Below are 18406 nucleotides of genomic sequence, written 5' to 3'. Positions count from 1 at the left end.
CTGTATACTGAAGGGTGTCGGCAGTATCCCTGGCCTCTATCTACTAGATGCCAGTAGCACCACTATCCCTGGCTGTGCCAATCAAAAATATCTCCAGACATTGTCAAATGTCCTCTGCAGGGCAAAACTGCCCCCAAGTTAGGAGTCACGGATCCGTATGAAATTGCCATTTTTGTAGGTCAAATATGGTTGAGGATCAGCAATTTCATACTCATCGTTAATAAAAACTGGCACCTATTAAGGTTTTGGCTTCATGTCAAGTACTGTTTGAAGTACAATCCATGTGCTAACTCATTTAATCATACTGACCCCATGAAGAAGAAAGAGAGGCTATACCCAGCTCACATAGCAGGGCCTGGACTCGAACCAGTCTCTCTGGCTCCTGAAGCCGAGTTCTTAGCTATGATGCTTAAGGCCATCAGATGCATCAGCCCAGGAGCCTGGGGACCAGGAGAGCCTGCTGCAGTAGGCGGTGTGGGCAGGGCTTTCCTCTGCCTGAGGTGCAGCTGTGTGAGCCTGGGCAGGCCCCTCAGGGTGCCTCTGAGCCTCACCTGGAGAGGAAGAAGGAGAGGCACACTGGCCACCCTCCTCCTTGGAACACCGCAGGGCTAAGAAACTCCTCCAGATGACAGGCCTCCGCACCCTGTTAATACAAAGCACAACGATGATGATAGACACTGTCATTATTCATGATTATCATTCTTATTAATAATTAACATACTAGGGGCCCCTGGGGGACTGATGGGGCTGTTTTCATTGGTGCCCTGGTCGTTGTGGAAAAACACTGGCCCTGAAGGAAGTTTGCCCTGGTGACCCAGATATCAGAAAGCTTCCCTGTACAACAGGCAGAAGGTGCTCTCCCACCAGCCACGTCCAGGGCTCGGCCCAGAATCAAGCATACAGGCCTCTTGTGCACTGGGCTATGAGTTTAGAGAGTCCTCTTTGGAGAAAAAGGCAGGTCTTTACCAAGTTCTGACCCAAAGTGAGTCAGAAGCTCAGTTTTTCTCCTCAGGTGCCCTCCCCACCAGATCAGGGCTGGTGTAAACTTTCCAAGAGCTGGCAGCCAGGCAAGTCAAGCCACAGCCACCTGTGTGGCAGAGAAGTCCCCTCTTCAGCTGTTGGAAGCCTCCTGAACGCTGGGGTGGGTGACTGCTCTCCCAGTCCCCTCAGTCCCAAGCCCTGCTCTTGGCCCAAGGGAAATATAACTGTCCATCACATTCACACACCCTTACACTTTGCTAATCAGGGTGATTGGCCATCTCTCCACATTCACATCATACACATTACTATTAGTAATAATAGTAAGTGCTCAATAAAAGCTTAGTTCATGGCAGGCATGGTACCCAGCACTCTGCCTACCGTAACCATGGATCCCTCACAACTCCCAAGTAGGGATTATTACCCTTGTTGTATAAGTGAGAAAGCTGGGGTTCAGAGAAGTTGAGCAACTTGCCCAGAGTCCCAGAGCTAGTAACTGGCAGAGGTGGGGTTCAGTCCCATCATTCCAGCGCCAGAACCCATACTCCCAGCTGCTGCCCAGAGGGTGCTATGCCTCCGCTTGGCAAAATTCATCTCAAACCACTCAGCTCTTTTGTTTCCAGGTATCTTCCCCCTGCAAATTAACCCTCCTCCTAAGAAAGGTCAGGGTCATCCCCAAGCTCAGTCCCCTGACCACAGACTCTTAACAAGTTTTTCCTATGGGCCAAGTGCAGGGCTACAGAGACAGCTGAGACATACTCGCATTTGGAAAAGCTGACCATCTTGGGCAAGCCACAGCCATGCAAGCAATCACATCTCTTTGCCTCATTTTCCCCTCTGGATCTTGATGGCCCAGGGACGGTATTCAGTCTACAGAAATGCTTTATATGGCAACAGATAATGAGCCACACTGTTCTTAGGTGACTTTAATCAGTTGTCAGCATTTTAGAAGTCAGATTTCACATTTCCATGCAGACGTCCGGGTCCTCTTGAATAAGCAGAATGGCAACACCGGGCCTGAACTTCCAGACGCAGCCCCTCAGCTGGGACTCACTCAGGTGTGCCGCCCCAGATAGGGCTCGCCCTCTCCAGCCCTTCATTCTCCACCTCTCCCCAAAATTCCCGACAGCAACATGGAACATTGGTCCCTGATCCCCTGTTGCCCTGCTGCTCTGCTTACACCAGCCCACTTGGCTCACTTTGCCATCCACGGGACCCCTTGGGGCTTGCATATGTTCAGCCCTGGGACAGGGTCCTCTGCAGGCCCCTCTGCAGCACTCCTTACCCCCCTGATGGCTTGTGAGCTCTGGGAAGACAGAACCACACCTTATCCCTTTTTGTATTTATAGTACCCAAAAGAATGTTCTAATTAATGAATTCCCTCTAGACCAGAAACACTTGAGTGCATGTAGAGAAAGCAGAACATTCTGTCCCTGCTCCTGTGACTTGCCCAGCCTTGGGAAGCTGACACACGCATCCTGGTCAATAAACCTGCAAACCCTGAGGTCAGGCCCCATCTGTCATGGCCTCATCAAGCAAACCCACAGGGAGCCAGGATTCTAGTGTCCAGAGGGAGCACTTTCTAATAAACGCCGTCTTCCATAAGAACAACAGTCTTTAGGTTTCCAGAGAACCTAAAATGGCATCTCACGCTATAAAATGAGCGAAAGAAAAAAAGTTTAAACAAATAACTAGTCACAGACTGCCAAAGGTGGTGAAAACTAGCCTTAGATATTTATGCTTCAGGTGAACCTCGATGGTATTTTACAGCTCCCTTGAATAAATCCCCTAGCTCCCGACCACAGCAGAAAACTAATGGGAAGAGAATTTGCAAAGACAGTAAAGCTATAGAAATGCAAGGTTAGGACTCTCATCACTTTTTCCCCGAGGCAGATTCCTCACACCATTGGTCTGCTGCCTGCAGAAGCCTTCAAAGGAAAGCCGTTGAAGGAAGCCACCCAGGTGACAAGTTTACCCCTGGCAACCAGTTTGAAGTTTCTCACCTGTCCCAAATGCTCCTTGGTGACCCAACTCCCTGACAAGTTTCCCACAGCAAAGTATGAAAGCAAATTCCTGTCAGCCAAGGGAAACATTCCACCTGGCCCTGGCCACAGAACATTCCAGTGGAATCTGAACAGAGTTAAACACGCAAAGAGACCTGACCGCCATCAGTTCATAGCCGGCTGCCTGTGTAACCAAGGTGGCGCCTCCCCAGAGATTAGGATTGAGGCAGTTTTCTTGTTGGTACTCGAGCCCCCTTACATAGATCTATCAGCAGGTGGTGGGGGTAGGGTTAAGAAGGATGACATCACTCCCATCCACAGGTCTGGAGAAAGTGCAGGTCCTCCCAGAGTGGGGGTCACACACCAGGCAGGAGGACACTGCAGTTAAAGGCATGGATTGGAGGTCAGGCAGACAGAGGTAAAGTCCAGCTGAGTCTCCCATACAAATGACTTGGCCCCTTTAAGCCTCTGTTTCTTTGTGCACAAAATGAGGATACTAATACTTCATAGGATTGTAATGGGGACCCAGTGATGATAATGTATATAGAGCAATTGCTGCCTATGACAAGAGCCACTGGTCTCATAAGTAGTGGGACTACTTAAATTAATTGATTAAAATTTAGTTTCTCAGTCTCACTAGCCACATTTTAAGGATGTAATACCTCAGGGTAGCTAGTGGCTACTGTATTCATCTGCCCAGCTATAGACTCTGTCATGATCGTGGAAAGTTCTATTAGACAGCACCGGAGAACATTCAAGCCCAGTTCCCAGCACAGCATATGAGCTCAAGTGTTTGCTATTGTGGCCGCTGTTGGCACCATCACCGCAGCCAAGGGATGTTGTGAGGTCCTGCTGGAAGGAGTGTGTAAGTAGGGCTGACCATACTCCAGCCCTCTCCTACCCAGCCCCCAGAGCACAGAGGTTGTAGGACTTGGTGAATCTGGTTCTTGAAAGGCTGAGAATGCGTGAGTCCAATACACGTACCCTTGGCCCTAGTACACCCACTGTCTCATAGCCCTGTGGAATGTGCAGCCAGGTGGGAACCAGCGCCTACCTGAGGCCAAGGAGAGAACAGCAGCTGGGTCAAGTGTGATGATTCATTTGCAGCCAGGTGAGGTGACTCTTCCCACTCCTTCTGTGACTTGTGCCTAAAATAATCAGCATAATTAAGTCTAATATTAGTAGAAGCTTGGGAAGTTTTTTTTTTTTTTAAAGTATGTCACTAAACCTTTTTCCTTTTCCGTCATAAAGAGCAACTGAGAAGTATTCCCAATATTACAACTAGGAAGAGAAAGGATCGCCCTCCCCTGCCTACTAGAATCAGCTGGGAGCTTTAAAAATCTTGATGCTCAGGACTGACTCCTAGAGATTCTGATTTAATTGATCTAACGGTGTGGCCCGGACATCAGGATTTTTGAAAGCTCTGCAGGCAATTTCAATGGGCAGCCAAGGTTGAGAAACATTGGTTTCACTATTAAAAACTTCATAGTGGCTCTCAACTCTGGCTGTGTCAGAATTACCTTTTGGCCCTTTCTTTAAAATGTCCTGGCCCCACTTGCAGAGAGATTTTGATCTGGGAGGTCCCAGCTGTAGGTGAGACCCACTGGGCTGCTTGGGGCTAAGACACACTGTTCTTGGAGCTCTTCTAGGTCATGACCTGGAGTCCCAACGATGAGGCAGTTACCCAGATGCCTCCCGTGCCTCCCACCTTGGGGAAGTGTTCGCTCAGAAGCATGTTGGGCTCCCTCACTCTGTGGGACTGGGAGTTGAGTGTTTGCAGCTATTACACTAGCGTGATAGGCATTCTTGTTGGCATGAAGACTTTCCTAAGGGGCTGGGGCTCCTGCTGGGGTGGTTTTAAAGCAGAGCTGATTTGCAGGGGCCAGCGTGCATAAATGGCAAATGTTCCTCTGGTAGAAAAAGCATGGAAAGTCAGCAAGGTGTGTCCCAGCCCAGGGGGTTGTCTCCCTTGGTGCATTAAGATGGCACTGTCTGGGGGCACCTTTGCACCTTGCCGCACTGACAGCGAGGAGACCTCGCTACAGGACAATCAGTAGCCCATCTCTTGTGTCTGATCAGGTTTGTGTTTGTCACTAAATAACTAGCCCGGGGTATCTTCCAATCCAATTTGCATTAACCCAGAAAGGTAGCCTTATTGGGTGAGACTGTTAGTTCCCAAACCTCTAGAAGCTTTTGTTTCTTCATCTGTCAAACAAGGTAAGTAATAGCTGCAACCTCACAGGTCAGTTGTGATTGTCAGAATTAAAAGAGATGATTCATGTAGGAGTTTAGCCTACTGCTTGCAGTAAATATTACATGTTGTATTTAGCAGTTGTTTGCCACTATTTTATTTAAATGAAATGTACTGGGGTCTCCAGTATTGATGTGTTAAATCATAGTGTTTTTAGAGCTGAATAATAGGCGAGGTGCTAGAATCCCTCTTTCCCAGGGCCTGCTGGTTAGAGTAGAAACGTTTCAAGTTGTGTGAAATTGTCATGGGTTGTTCACCTTCCTATACCCTGAGACTTTCACAAAAGACTCTGCAAATCCTCATTATGGTACCTTTGCCAGGAGAAAGAAGCACTAACCCTAACCCTAACCTTTTGCAGAGAAGTCTCACTGGCTTGTCTACAACTCCTGGTTACAAATCTAATAATCCACTCCAAAGCCCAGGTTCCCTGGCCCCATTCCCTTCAGTGGTTCACCAGAGGTTTCTGTAGAGCTAAGCTTGGCCTTGCCCTGCAAGAGCAAAAAGGCTGGGGCCAGAAGTGAAGCTGGTTGGAGAAGAGCAGTCAGAAAGGTGGGCATAGTCCTGGGGGGTTCAAGGAGGAGAGGTTAGGGAGATCAAAGTGAGCTATGGAAGAATGGATGGATGGGTGACAAAAAGGAATGTGAATGAGTCTGTAAATTACATTCTTCTGGAGAATGTGGTCCTTGGAATGGAGCCTGAGGAGGAGAGTGAGGAATGATATTCCAGGTGGAGAAGGTAGCCAGAGTTGAGATGCACAATGGAGGGTAGTTGTTCATTCATTCTGCCGGTGTGTCCTGAGTCCCCACATGCTGGGAACTGTGCTAGGTGCAGTGTGTGGATTGGCAACAACTTGGATTGGCTGGAACCTAGGTGGGTGGGAGATAAAGTAGAGGGGTGGATTAGGGCCCTGTGGGAGAGAGGACTAGCTATCACAGAGGAAGCGCACAACTCAGGGACCTCATCTGGAAGGTCGGAGAGCCATCTGGATGCAGGGTGAAAACCTGAGGAGCTAGAGGGAGGGACCCTTTGCAGGATTTTCTTGAGATATGGACGGCTTAGATTTATGCACTGCCTAAGACTGTTGCATATCACCTCTCACCCTGGAGTCTAATCCACTCTTCGCCTCCGCCTCATAGGAAAGGGCCAGTGCCTGCAGGGAGAGCTGTTTCTTGACCTTTGCCTTTATATAATTTTGTTATTAAAATCAAAGCAAGCAAACAAACAAAAAAACCCTGTCCCTGTCCCATAGCCCCCTGAGCCATTGAAAGTCACTGTTCTTATTCAGAGTTCTGTGATCCCCTCTCAGTGTGCCTGGTCTTCAAAGACCTTTTAATCTAAAAGTGAAGGTTAGAGGCTAATTAATCAAAAGATAAACTCTTTTAAAAAGTTTAGCTCTCATTGCCATGTCTAGGGGAGAAACAAAACAAAACTTTAAATCTAGCATAGGATATGGGGCCGCTCTGCTGAGAAGTCCCCACTGGCAGGCCAGGCCGGTAGCTCATGCCTGTAATCCCAGCACTTTGGGAGGCCGAGGCGGGCGGATCACCTGAGGTCAAAAGCTGGAGACCAGCCTGGCCAACATGGTGAAACCCTGTCGCTACTAAAAATACAAAAATTAGGCAGGCGTGGTGGCATGTGCCTGTAATCCCTGCTACTCAGGAGGCCAAGGCAGGAGAATCGCTTGAACTCAGGAGATAGAGGTTGCAATGAGTTGAGATCCCGCCACTGTACTCCAGGCTGGGTGACAAGAGCGAGACTCCATCTCAAAATCAAAAAAGAAGTCCCCCCAGCAAAGGAGGTGGTGATCTTACGTTTCTATTGACAATAAGAATGTTACTCCATACAAAGGGACCAGTGTCTAAGTTAAGTATCTTTTATTGAGAAGAATCACATGCTTGGGGGATTAGTGGCTCAGGGTGAGGGGATGCCTGTAGAAGAAAATGACCATCCCATCCTTATGGCCAGGGCACATCCTGAAGCACTTTTGAGACCCACTCGTGCATAGCAGGGGGCTGTGATAAAAAGATTAATGCCAAAGAACCTCTGAATGGTAGCAATGCCAGGAATTACATCACCTGGTGTTGGCACCACACTGTACAGGCTACACACACATTCAAACATGACCTTGCTTATGCCTTTACTAAGCCTGGTATGGAGGTAGGCCAGGTATTGATGGACAGGAGGACACCAGGGTTCACAGGAGAGTAGTGACATCTACAGTCCTACAATGACCAGGTAGTGGTGCTAGGTAATCTGGTAGATACTTGAAGAACTAATTAAACTTGATGAAGAAGATTAAAAGGCAAACCACAGCCTATGTCTCCACTGGTTTCAGATGTTTTCTTTCTCATCACCAGAAATTCTGAAAATACACATTTGGTTTAAAAATAACCTGGATTTTTTATGAACTGCCAAAATGAAGCCTGTGTCATGAACACATTTACTGCCTTTATTCCTCCAGGATGTGGCATAGTCACAATAGTCATGGATTGCTTCGGGCATAGCTTGCATCCTCAGATGACAAGGATGATTAGATTCCCCTTCCTTCTCCACATAAGCGGTGGTGCCTGTAGCAGGGACGTAGGAGGCATTTTGCTGACACCTTTCCCTCCAATTGCAAAAGCTGGCAATTGCGCTTTTGCGCTTTACCTGCAGGCTCTGGGTCCCTCCAGGCAAGTCCTCCGTGGAGAGCTAGGGTAACAAGACCTTTTGTCAGGAGAGTGCACTGACGTTCCTTTCTTCCCCAGCTGCCATTCTGGGTACGTTGGTGCACGCTGTGAGCATGCGGACCTCCTGGCTGTGGTGGCCGCCAGTCAGAAGAAGCAGGCCATCACCGCCTTGGTGGTGGTCTCCATCGTGGCCCTGGCTGTCCTTATCATCACATGTGTGCTGATACAGTGAGTACTTGCTGCCCCTAAGGCCAGGTCCCCTGCCCGCCTCCCCTACCAGGGACATCTGCAGTACATCCAGATAACAGGACCACCTCAGCACAGCTTATTGCTGTGACGTCTGAGTGGTGTCAGCAAAGCTAAATGCTACTTTGATGACTGTTGGCATGGCATGGCAGCCAAGCTGCATGAAGGCCTCGTACATCCTGGGTGGATCCCCAGCTGGGGGATTCGTGCACCGTGGAGGCCAGTGCAGAACCAAAGGCATGCTCATTCTTTCCACGGTTGTGTTGGAGTCTTCAGAATAGTGATGAAGTGGGCAGGTGCTCCAGAGAGGACTGGAGACAGCTCCTAGCCTCCTTCCAGCAGCAGCAAAAGTACTTTCTCTCTGCAGAAGCCACTTTACAAATACTAAAGCATGTCGAGGGCCATTGTTGCTGTTACAGGCTGATGACCATCACTCTGTACAGCTCTTCCTCTTTGTCCACTTCTCTGCCCCTCCTCATCCTCCAAAACTCAGTTACTGTGTTGTATCTTCCAGGAAGCCTCCTTGGGGCCTAGACCAGGAGAGACCTTTTCAGGTGTGTCTTGGCCCCATTTGCTTGCCCATATCTCCTGACTGGACTGCTCTGCAGCATCAGAGACCCTGGGAATACAGTGCAATATTCCTAGCATTTGGAACTATGCCAGATTTATTCCCTGGAAATATCTGAAGTCTGAATCTTAGGGGATTTGTTAGGTTTGTGCAAAAGTAATTGCGGTTTTCACCATTACTTTTTAAGACCAAAACCACAATTACTTTTGCACCAACCTAATATACCTGATTGGATATGCACAAGGAAGTCTCAGAACAGGTAAAGGCTGCCACTCAATTCAGTGTAGGTTAACTCATGGTGGAGACAGTCAGTGGGTGGGCCCCTCTGGCAAGGTTGTGGTCAGTAGCTACATGTCGATGCAGGAATCCAAACTTATACCCTCCAAGGTTGCCTAAGGTTTGGACAGATAAACAAACCGTCCCTTTGGTTTGTGGCTATTGAGACATCTGAAACACATGCCCCTGGTTCTGGTAACAATGGGGCACCCCTTAGAGTCCCCGCTTGTTGACAGTAGCCACAGCTTGCTCACATCCTTCTCCTGAACCACGGCAGCACTGAGTGGTGAGGGATGGGGTCTGAGCTGGGTTGCCCTTTCCCTCCCCTCCAAGCAGTATCCATTCTGCTTCCAGAGGCCTTGGAAAAACATGTTTGCTGCGAGAAGACAAGCAGCTCTGGTTCAGACTGGGCCACAGCCCAGGCTGGGCCACTCAGAAGGACACTCCTCAAGAAGCAGGAGCAAGCTAGTGGGCTACCAGCCTTACTTGTCATGGCCAGTAGCTGTGTGTGCTGCCCCATCCTTCCATTGTCCTGTTTCTGTGACCAGAGGGGTCACAGGGACTTAGGAATAAGACTGGGGGCCCATGTGGGCCTCCCCAGAGGGACCTAAGAGCTAATTTTGGCAGATTGTCTGGAAACAGGAATGATCTAGATGCCTAGACAGCATCTTTCATTTCCAGGGAGGCAGCCAGTCCCAACTCCTGTGTCCCTTCCCAGCCTTGGTCTCCCTGCCAGAGACCAAGTTCAGAATTCATGAGCCAGAGACTAAGCTCTCACTCCTGCCACACTGCTGGCTTCCTGGGCTTAGGGCCCTCCTGAGTTGCAGGGTCCAAGTTGGGACCAGCTTGTCCCATGCTGGAGGGATCTAGAGGCCTTGATCCCATTGCCCTGGGATGCTCCTGTCTGGGAAGTGACAAGGACAAGGCCACCTGGCTGGCTGACTGTGAGAAAGTAGTCACTGATGGCTCTGGAACCAAGGCCTTTAGAGCCCCCTGGCACGGGATGTGCTGTTTCCAGTCCAGACTCTGCAACTCAGGAGGGCCTCATGCCCAGGCACACTGCTCTGGGCTCTCAGTTTTCACCTGTGACATAAGCAGGTTGGGCAGGAAGGTCTCAGAGCCTCCTCCTTAGCCCTGCTGTCCAAGGATTCAGGGGCTCCAGTAACCTGTCCAGCTTCTCACTGCAGGACAGTGCCAAGCCAGGGACTGGGATGGGAATTGTGAAATGCCCACTGGATACCAAGAGAGAAGCCCAGCAACAGGCTTATTTCTTCATCTCTGCCATCTGGCTCATCTTAGGAAGTTTCTCCTAACTCCAGCCCTAGCCCAGAGATACATAAATTATATATGCATTAAGGTTAGAATGAGTAGAAATGAAGTTCTCCACGATATCCCAAGGGAAACCGCTGGCAGCGTCTGTGGGTAACTCCTCTCTCACTCAGTGCTTTCTTTTCTCTTCTTCTTTTGGGGCTTTTTTTTTCTTGCAAACTCTGAAAGCTCTCCATTCCTGCCCACAGAGGGAGGCAGGAACCTTTATAACCCTGATGCCTCAGGACTGCAGGTCACAAAGGTTTACAGAGAGGGTAGATGTTCCAAAACTAGAGAATTTTAGTCCTGAAAGCAGGATTCAAAGCCATTGAGATCTATAACTCATTCTTCCATTTTTTTTCCATGGGTCAATTCAGCCATCCAAGTTCCCTGTTCTGCTACTGGCAATACCAGATGAATAACCTCTTCCCAAACCCTCACAGCCATGCCAGCTGGAGGTGGCCACTTTATCCCAGTCCTTTGTCCCAATTCTGAGGCCATTACACTTGTGAAGTTACCCACCTGGTTCTTTATCAAGAAAGCCAGGTGGAGGACCAGTTCCCTCTGACAGCTGGGGAAGCTGGAGCCAGGTCGGCTTGCAGAAATGGAGCAAATACTTAAGGGCAGCCAACAGATGCTTCTGTTGTTGGCCAGCATCTGCCCCCAAAAAACCACTGCCCTATCAAGCCCTCATCCCCCTATGGTGCCTGTTCCTCTAGAAGCCCCCATGGGGAGCTGGTTTACAGCTGGTTTAGAGCTGAAGCTGCCCAGCAGGGCCTTTGGGCAGATGCTGTGCCACCCTGGCCCTCCTGCCAGGCTCCTGCCCAGACTGGGACCCCTGTGTCTTTGCAGCTGCTGCCAGGTCCGAAAACACTGTGAGTGGTGCCAGGCCCTCATCTGCCGGCACGAGAAGCCCAGCGCCCTCCTGAAGGGAAGAACCGCTTGCTGCCACTCAGAAACAGGTAACGAGCCTCTTCTCTGGTGGGAGACACTATTGGGTGGAGAAAACGACCACTTTCTCCAAGTCAGGGCAGAGGTTCCTGGAGTATGAAGCAGGAAGAGGGGAGAAAAGGAAGAGACTATCTCATTCTACCAAGTCAGGTTTAGCTTATTCATAGGTGCCTTTTACTTAGTAGGGACCCCTTATATCCTGGCTGGTGGCTGTGGAACCTTTGACAAGTTACTCAACCTCTCAGAGTCTCGAGTTGTTTTGTTTTGTTTCTGTTTTTTGAGGTGGAGTCTTACTCTGTCACCCAGGCTGGAGTGCAATGGTGCGATCTGGACTCACTGCAACCTCCACCTCCCGGTTTCAAGTGATTCTCCTGCCTCAGCCTCTCAAGTAGCTGGGATTACAGGCTGCCCACCACCACGCCTAGATAATTTTTGTATTTTTAGTAGAGACAGGGTTTCGCCATATTGGCCAGGCTGGTCTCGAACTCCTGACCTCAGGTGATCTGCCCGCCTCGGCCTCCCAAAGGGCTGGGATTACAGGCGTGAGCCATTGTGCCCGGCTTAGCCTTGGTTTTCTTATTCTTAAAAAGATGTTGTGCAAATTGCATGAGTACTGATATAAAATACCTAGTATAGTCTATCACCCAAATTGTAGGCACTCAAGAGATGTTCATTCTCTTTCCCTTGAGAAAGTCACTTCCCCTTTTTCATCTGTAAAAGGAGGCATTTGGCCTATGGAAGGTCTCTAAGGACTTTAAAACCCTTAGATCCTATATCTTCATTAAGTTTACCTTTTTTCTTGGACATTTTCGCCAACATCCATAAAGAAGATTGGACATCAGGATGTGGGGCCCAGCGTGCACCTCAGGAGCCTCCTCGGAGCATCAGTGGCTCTGGGCTCATGGAGGTGAAGAGTCCTTCATCCAAACAGGGAAGGAAAAGTCTCACACCGGCCAGCTTTTCGGGGATGCGATTTTGACCAAGAGAGCCCATCGTAAAGTTTTTCTTGAGGACATAGTGGGTCAGGAGACAGTCATTAAAGCGAATCCACCCAGAATTGTCCTTCCCTAGTAAACAGTTGGTGTTTAGAAGTTCCGGGGTCCATGGAGAGGGTAGGGAGGAAGGCTGCTGGGAGGCTGGACACACATGCATTCATTAGAGCTCGTGGTCATCTGGAGGGAGCTGAAGGCCCAAGAACACACATGTTTGTTCTTTATTTCAATCACTATAGTCACTGTGTGCAGTAAGTGAGCACACACAGACTGTGCAGGAGCAGCACAGTCTCCTATGAGATTAGGAGCCATAGCTCTTGAGGATGCAAATCCATTCAGCCTTACAGTGGCCTTAGGAGGAGGATGGTTCATGAGTGATGTGGGTAAACTGAGTCTGCTGACAGCCTGCTTGGGTCCCACTAGGAGTCAGTAGGGGAGTGAGGATGAGAACCAGGGCCTCTAAAGACCCCTCTCAACATCTCCTTTCAATCACCTTGGGCTAATCCATTGAGCTAATGAAGGTAAATCTTTTTATTTTTTCTTTTAGCACCAATAGAAACATGTTTTTAATCTTTTAGGAAAATTTGTAATAGATTCTGTAGCATTCGTCTGAACCTAACAGAGTCATTTGGGGTGGAGTAAGTTTCTCGTTAATGTCACTTCTTCTCTACCCACATTTAAGAAGTTAGCTCTAAGCCTGGGGATGGGTCTGGCCTTTAGAGATGGCCACCTGGGCTGAAGTCCCTCTCCCTCAGATGGTGCATATCACCACCTCATGTAGCACCTGCCAGGCCTGCTGGGCCTAAAGGATGGGTGAACCAGGGGTGCTCACCTGTGAGCACCTCCAGAGGAACCATGGCAAGGACCTAGAAAGATGTCCAGACTAAGTTGAACTCAGGAACTGAGGATGGTCCATGCTGCCTCACCACAACAGATACAGAGGATACCCTCAGGGCCCAGCCATTGAAAAATAAATGGGTCCATTCTTGTATGGCCTCAGGGGAAGCCTTTCTGCTACCAGAGCCCTGGACCAGGGCTGCCCACCAAGTCACCCCTTACAGAAGCTGGCTGCAGGCCAGATTAAAATGACACCCTCACAACAGGGGGCATCCCCCTGCTCCCCCACGTATGCTTTCCTTCTGCTACCACTCACTCACTCACTCACTCACTTTCAATCAGTCTCTCTGGCTTCCTTTGGCACTGAAAGCACAATGTCAGAGGTTGCGGTCCCCAAGACTGAAGCAGCAGAATTTGGACTCGGGCCTAACTCCCCGAGAGAACTTGGTGACATTGGCTGTGCCATCTCCAAGTCTCTTTCCTAAGCTTATTTTCCCAACACGGCCAGGGTGTGGCCCACAGTACCTAACCTGTTTTTCCTTCCTGCCAGTGGTCTGAAGAGTCCAGAGGAGGAGTTTGGCCAGATGGACTGTGGCAGATCGATAAAGAAAGGCTTCTTCAGGACAGCACTGCCAGAGATGCCTGCACGTGCCGCAGACCTTCCTACTTGGCCTACAGTCACCTGTGCAGCCTTTTGTGAGCCTTCAAAACTCTGTCAAGAACTCTGTCTGCTTGGGGTTATTCAGTGTGACCTAGAAAAGAAATCGGTGGACCACGATTTCAAGACTGGCTAAAAAAGAACTGCAAAGAGACGGACTCCTGTTCACCTAGGTGAGGCGTGTGCATCAGTTGGTGTCTGAGTCCAGATGTGTGCAGTTGTCTTCTGCCAGCCATGGATTCCGGGCTATATATTTCTTTTTAATAGGCCACCTCCCCACAGCAGAATTCTGCCCAACACAGGAGATTTCTATAGTTATTGTTTTCTGTCATCCGCCTGCTGGGGAAGAAAGTGAAGGAGGGGAAACTGTTTAATGTCACATGAAGACCCCAGCTTTAAGAGAAGCTGTATCCTCTAACCACGAGACCCTCGACCAGCCCAACATCCTCCATGGACACATGACATTGAAGACTGTTCTAAGCTATCACCATCCTTGGAGATAATGTCTTATTTATTAGATGGATAATGGTTTCATTTTTAATCTCTTAAGTCAATGTAAAAAGCATAAAACCCCTTCAGACTTCTACATTAATGATGTATGTGTTGCTGACTGAAAAGCTATACTGATTAGAAATGTCTGGCCTCTTCAAGACAGCTAAGGCTTGGGGAAAGTCTTCTGGGGTGTGGAGATGGAACCAGAGGCTGGGTTACTGGTAGGAACAAAGGTAGGAGTTCAGAAGTGGTGCCATTGAAGCCACAAAGCCAGTGAATGCCTCAATACATTCTGGGAGAAAACTTAGCAAATCCATCAGCAGGAATCTGTCCCCTCTGTTGAGGAGAGAGGAAGAGTGTGTGTGTCTACACAGGATAAACCCAATACATGCTGTACTGCTCAGTGATTAAATGGGCTCACTTCCTCGTGAGCCCTTCGTGAGTATGTTTAGAAATAGAGCATTAGCCACGAGCCATGGGCATTTCAGGCCAAATCCATGAAAGGGGGACCAGTCATTTATTTTCCATTTTGTTGCTTGGTTGGTTCGTTGCTTTATTTTTAAAAGGAGAAGTTTAACTTTGCTATTTATTTTCAAGCACTAGGAAAACTATTCCAGTAATTTTTTTTTCTTCATTTCCATTCAGGATGCCGATTTTATTAATAAAAACTCTCACAAGTCACCTCCACTATGTGGGTCTTCCTTTCCCCGCAAGAGAAGGAGCAATTGTTCCCCTGAGCACCTGGGTCCATCTGACCCATGGGGCCTGCCTATGAGAAGCAGTGGGCCCCTTCAAATACATAGTGGATAGCTCATCCCTAGGAATTTTCATTAAAATTTGGAGACAGAGTAACAAATAAATAATATATAAACTCCTTATGTGAGGAAATGCTACTAGTATTTGAAAAGTGAAAGATTTCCCCCTATTAACTCTTCAGTGCACCTAGCTTATTACATCATGAAAGGTACATTTAAAATACGTCAAATTGGCTTGAACTTTTCAGAGAATTTTGTCTTCCCACTCATTCTTCTTCCTTGGTCTGGAAGAACGATTTCTATGAATTTTCTCTTTTTTTGTATATATAATTCAGACAATTCTGACCCGTGTCTTCACTTTGGGCACTCTTATTTAACAGTGCCACACTGGAAGCACTAAATGCAGACCTCAGATCTGTTCAGAGCTGACCTCCCAGCAACATAGTTGACACAGCTCCAGGTTTTTAAATTATTAAAATAAGTTCAAGTTTACATCCTTTGGGCCAGATATGTGGGTTGAGGCTTGACTGTAGCATCCTGCTTAGAGACCAATCAATGGACACTGGTTTTTAGACCTCTATTGATCAGTAGTTAGCATCCAAGAGACTTTGCAGAGGCATGGGAAGATGAGGCTGGACAGATGGCAGAAGCAGAGGTTCTCTGCGAAGACTTGAGATTTCGTGTCTGTAAATGCTCTGGTTCCTAGGTCCAGCAAGTCACATCTGCCAGTGCCCTCATCCTTATGCCCATAACACACACGCAGTGAGAGGCCTCAAATATACACCTCCCTAGAAGTGCCTTCTAAGTCAGTTCTTTGGAAACCAGCAGGTCTGAAAAAGGCTGCATCAAGGCAAGCCTGGTTAGACCACTGTCCGTGCCTCAGGATAGGACAGCCTGGCTTATCTGCAGATTTTTCTTCTAGAAATCACATGACTGATAAGCATTGGATCCCTCTGCCATTTAATGGCAATGGTAGTCTTTGGTTAGCTGTAAAAAGACTCCATTTCAGGTTAAAAATGCATCTTCTAATCCATCTCTGCAAACTCCCTGTGTTTCTTGCCCTTTAGAAAATGAATTGTTCACTACAATTAGAGAATCACTTAACATCCTGACCTGGTAAGCTGCCACACACCTGGCAGTGGGGAGCATCGCTGTTTCCAGTGGCTCAGGAGACAATGAAAAGCCCCCATTTAAAAAATAACAAACATTTTTTAAAAGGCCTCCAATACTCTTATGGAGCCTGGATTTTCCCACTGCTCTACATGCTGTGACTTTGTTTAAGCATCCTGGCAGGAAATGTTTTCTTCTACATGGAAAGATAGACGGCAGCCAACCCTGATCTGGAAGACAGGGCCCCAGCTGGACACACATGGAACCCGGCCAGGGATGCGCTGGCCATTGTGTCCCTGCGGAAGAGATGGGCAGAATGGCCCTAGAGTCCTTTTTCCTGAGAAAGGAGAAAAAGGTGGGATTGACACTCACCCACCCACACTGGTGAGGGAGGAGAATTTGTGCTTCTGGAGCTTCTCAAGGAATTGCGTTTTGCAAGTACAGAAAACTGTCTGTTATCTTCAAGCCAGGTTTTCCAGGGCACACGGGTCATCAGTTGCTTTTTCAGTCAATTTGGCCGGGATGGACTAAGGAGGCTCTAACACTGCTCAGGAGACCTCTGCCCTCTAGTTGGCTCTGGGCTTTGATCTCTTCCTACCTGCCCAGTCACAGAGGGAGGAATGACTCAAATGCCCAAAATCAAGAGGACGTTGCAGAAGTAAGACAAGCATGTGTATATTTTTAAGTGTTCTAACATAAGACCTGTTCTCCCTAGCCATTGATTTACCAGGCTTTCTGAAAGGTCTAATGGTTCACACGCAGAGAGAGAGAGGACTGAAAAAGCAACTCCTCTTCCTAGTCTTAATAATTTACTAAAATGGTCAACTTTTCATTATCTTTATTATAATAAACCTGATGCTTTCTTTTTAGAACTCCTTACTCTGACGTCTGTATATGTTGCACTGAAAAGGTTAATATTTAATGTTTTAATTTATTTTGTGTGGTAAGTTAATTTTGATTTCTGTAATGTGTTCGTGTGATTAGCAGTTCTTTTCCTTAATACCTGAATTATACTTCAAGAGTAGTGAGCAATATAAGATGCAATTGTGTTTTTCAGTAATGTGCATTGTTCTTCAGTTGTACTGTACCTTATTTGGAAGGATGAAGGAATGAATCTTTTTTTCCAAAGTCAAGACTGGAGTGTTTCTTTAATGAGATTAGGATACTGCTCAAGAAAATGAAGACTTTCCTCTGCAAATGTGATTGGTGCAGAAAAATTAGATGATCTGTTACAAAATGTAGAAATCCTATAATTAACCGTAGTTGATCCCTGTCTTCTTGAAGAATTCAAGTTCTCTGAAGCTCTTCCCAGTATATAAGTACTTAGTAGACTATGTGTCCAATAATGCTAATTGATGTGGTGGAAAATATATACAATCTCTGCCACTGCAGGAATTGAAATCTGGTCGAGAAGACAGACAGATATGCTGAGAATAATTCTGGACTATTTCTAGACAATACAAATATGCCATGAAATTATAAGGTAGAGAATATATGTTAACAGCGGTGGTTCTCAAAGCATAGTTCCAGACCTGCAGCATTGGTATAACCTGTGAACTTGTTACGAATGCAATTCTTTGGGCTCCAGCCCAGACCTACTATACTGTGAGGGTGCTCCACACTCTCTCTGCCCTCTGGGTGATTCCAATACATACTCAAAATTTTTGAATATTTTTTAATTTTGTAGAGAGACGGGGTCTCTCTGTGTTTTCCAGGCTGGTTTCAAACTCCTGGGCTCAAGCGATCCTCCACCTTGGCCTGAGAGTTCTGGGATTATAGGCGTGGGCCACTGCGCTTGGCTGATGCTCAAATTTAAGAACTACTATGCTACGGCACTCAGTGAAAGGACAACTTAGTGTTGAGCTACAGTTTTATGGAAAAGCTTTGAAGAGGCTTTGCAGAAGAAGTGAAACACAGTTTACCTCTTGGAGTTCAAATGTAATAGCCATCAGAAAGTGTAGCCTTGAATGAAGGGCTGCATTTATCTGAATCTTCTCTGCTCAGCCTAGTTGAAGGAAAAAAATAGATCTGTCCATCTCCCACCATACCCCCAACCACCCCCGGGCTCACCCACCCCTGTTCCCCACCACCCAGTCTCTAATTATAAGGAATTGTTCTAAAACAGTCAACCGGATCTTACAAGCCCATAGTAAGGCCTCTGCACTCTTTTTTTTTTTGAGATGGTATCTTGCTCCATCACCCAGGTGGGAGTGCAGTGGTGCGATCTCGGCTTGCTACAACTTCCACCTCCCGGGTTCAGGCAATTCTCCTGCCTCAGCCTCCGGAGTAGCTGGAACTACAAGTTCGTGCCA

General features: G+C 47.7%; 1 protein-coding gene across 2 annotated transcripts in view; it reads left to right on the top strand.

Annotated features, from left to right (window-relative positions):
• The window catches only part of TGFA (transforming growth factor alpha), a 114484-nt gene extending 97257 nt beyond the window's left edge, over nucleotides 1-17227 (top strand). For both annotated transcript variants that reach the window (XM_033175006.1, XM_033175007.1), the window contains exons 4-6: nucleotides 7980-8129; nucleotides 11152-11261; nucleotides 13630-17227. In XM_033175006.1, coding sequence (XP_033030897.1) covers nucleotides 7980-8129; nucleotides 11152-11261; nucleotides 13630-13637 — 268 coding nt within the window. In that variant the 3' untranslated portion in view covers nucleotides 13638-17227. The remainder of the gene's footprint in view (nucleotides 1-7979; nucleotides 8130-11151; nucleotides 11262-13629) is intronic.
• The last annotated feature ends 1179 nt before the right edge of the window (nucleotides 17228-18406 follow it).

Source organism: Trachypithecus francoisi, unplaced genomic scaffold, assembly GCF_009764315.1.
Source record: "Trachypithecus francoisi isolate TF-2019V2 unplaced genomic scaffold, Tfra_2.0 Lachesis_group17, whole genome shotgun sequence".
Taxonomy (NCBI): Eukaryota; Metazoa; Chordata; class Mammalia; order Primates; family Cercopithecidae; genus Trachypithecus; species Trachypithecus francoisi.
The sequence above is the reverse complement of the archived record's forward strand: the minus strand, read 5'-3'. Positions and strand labels throughout refer to the sequence as shown.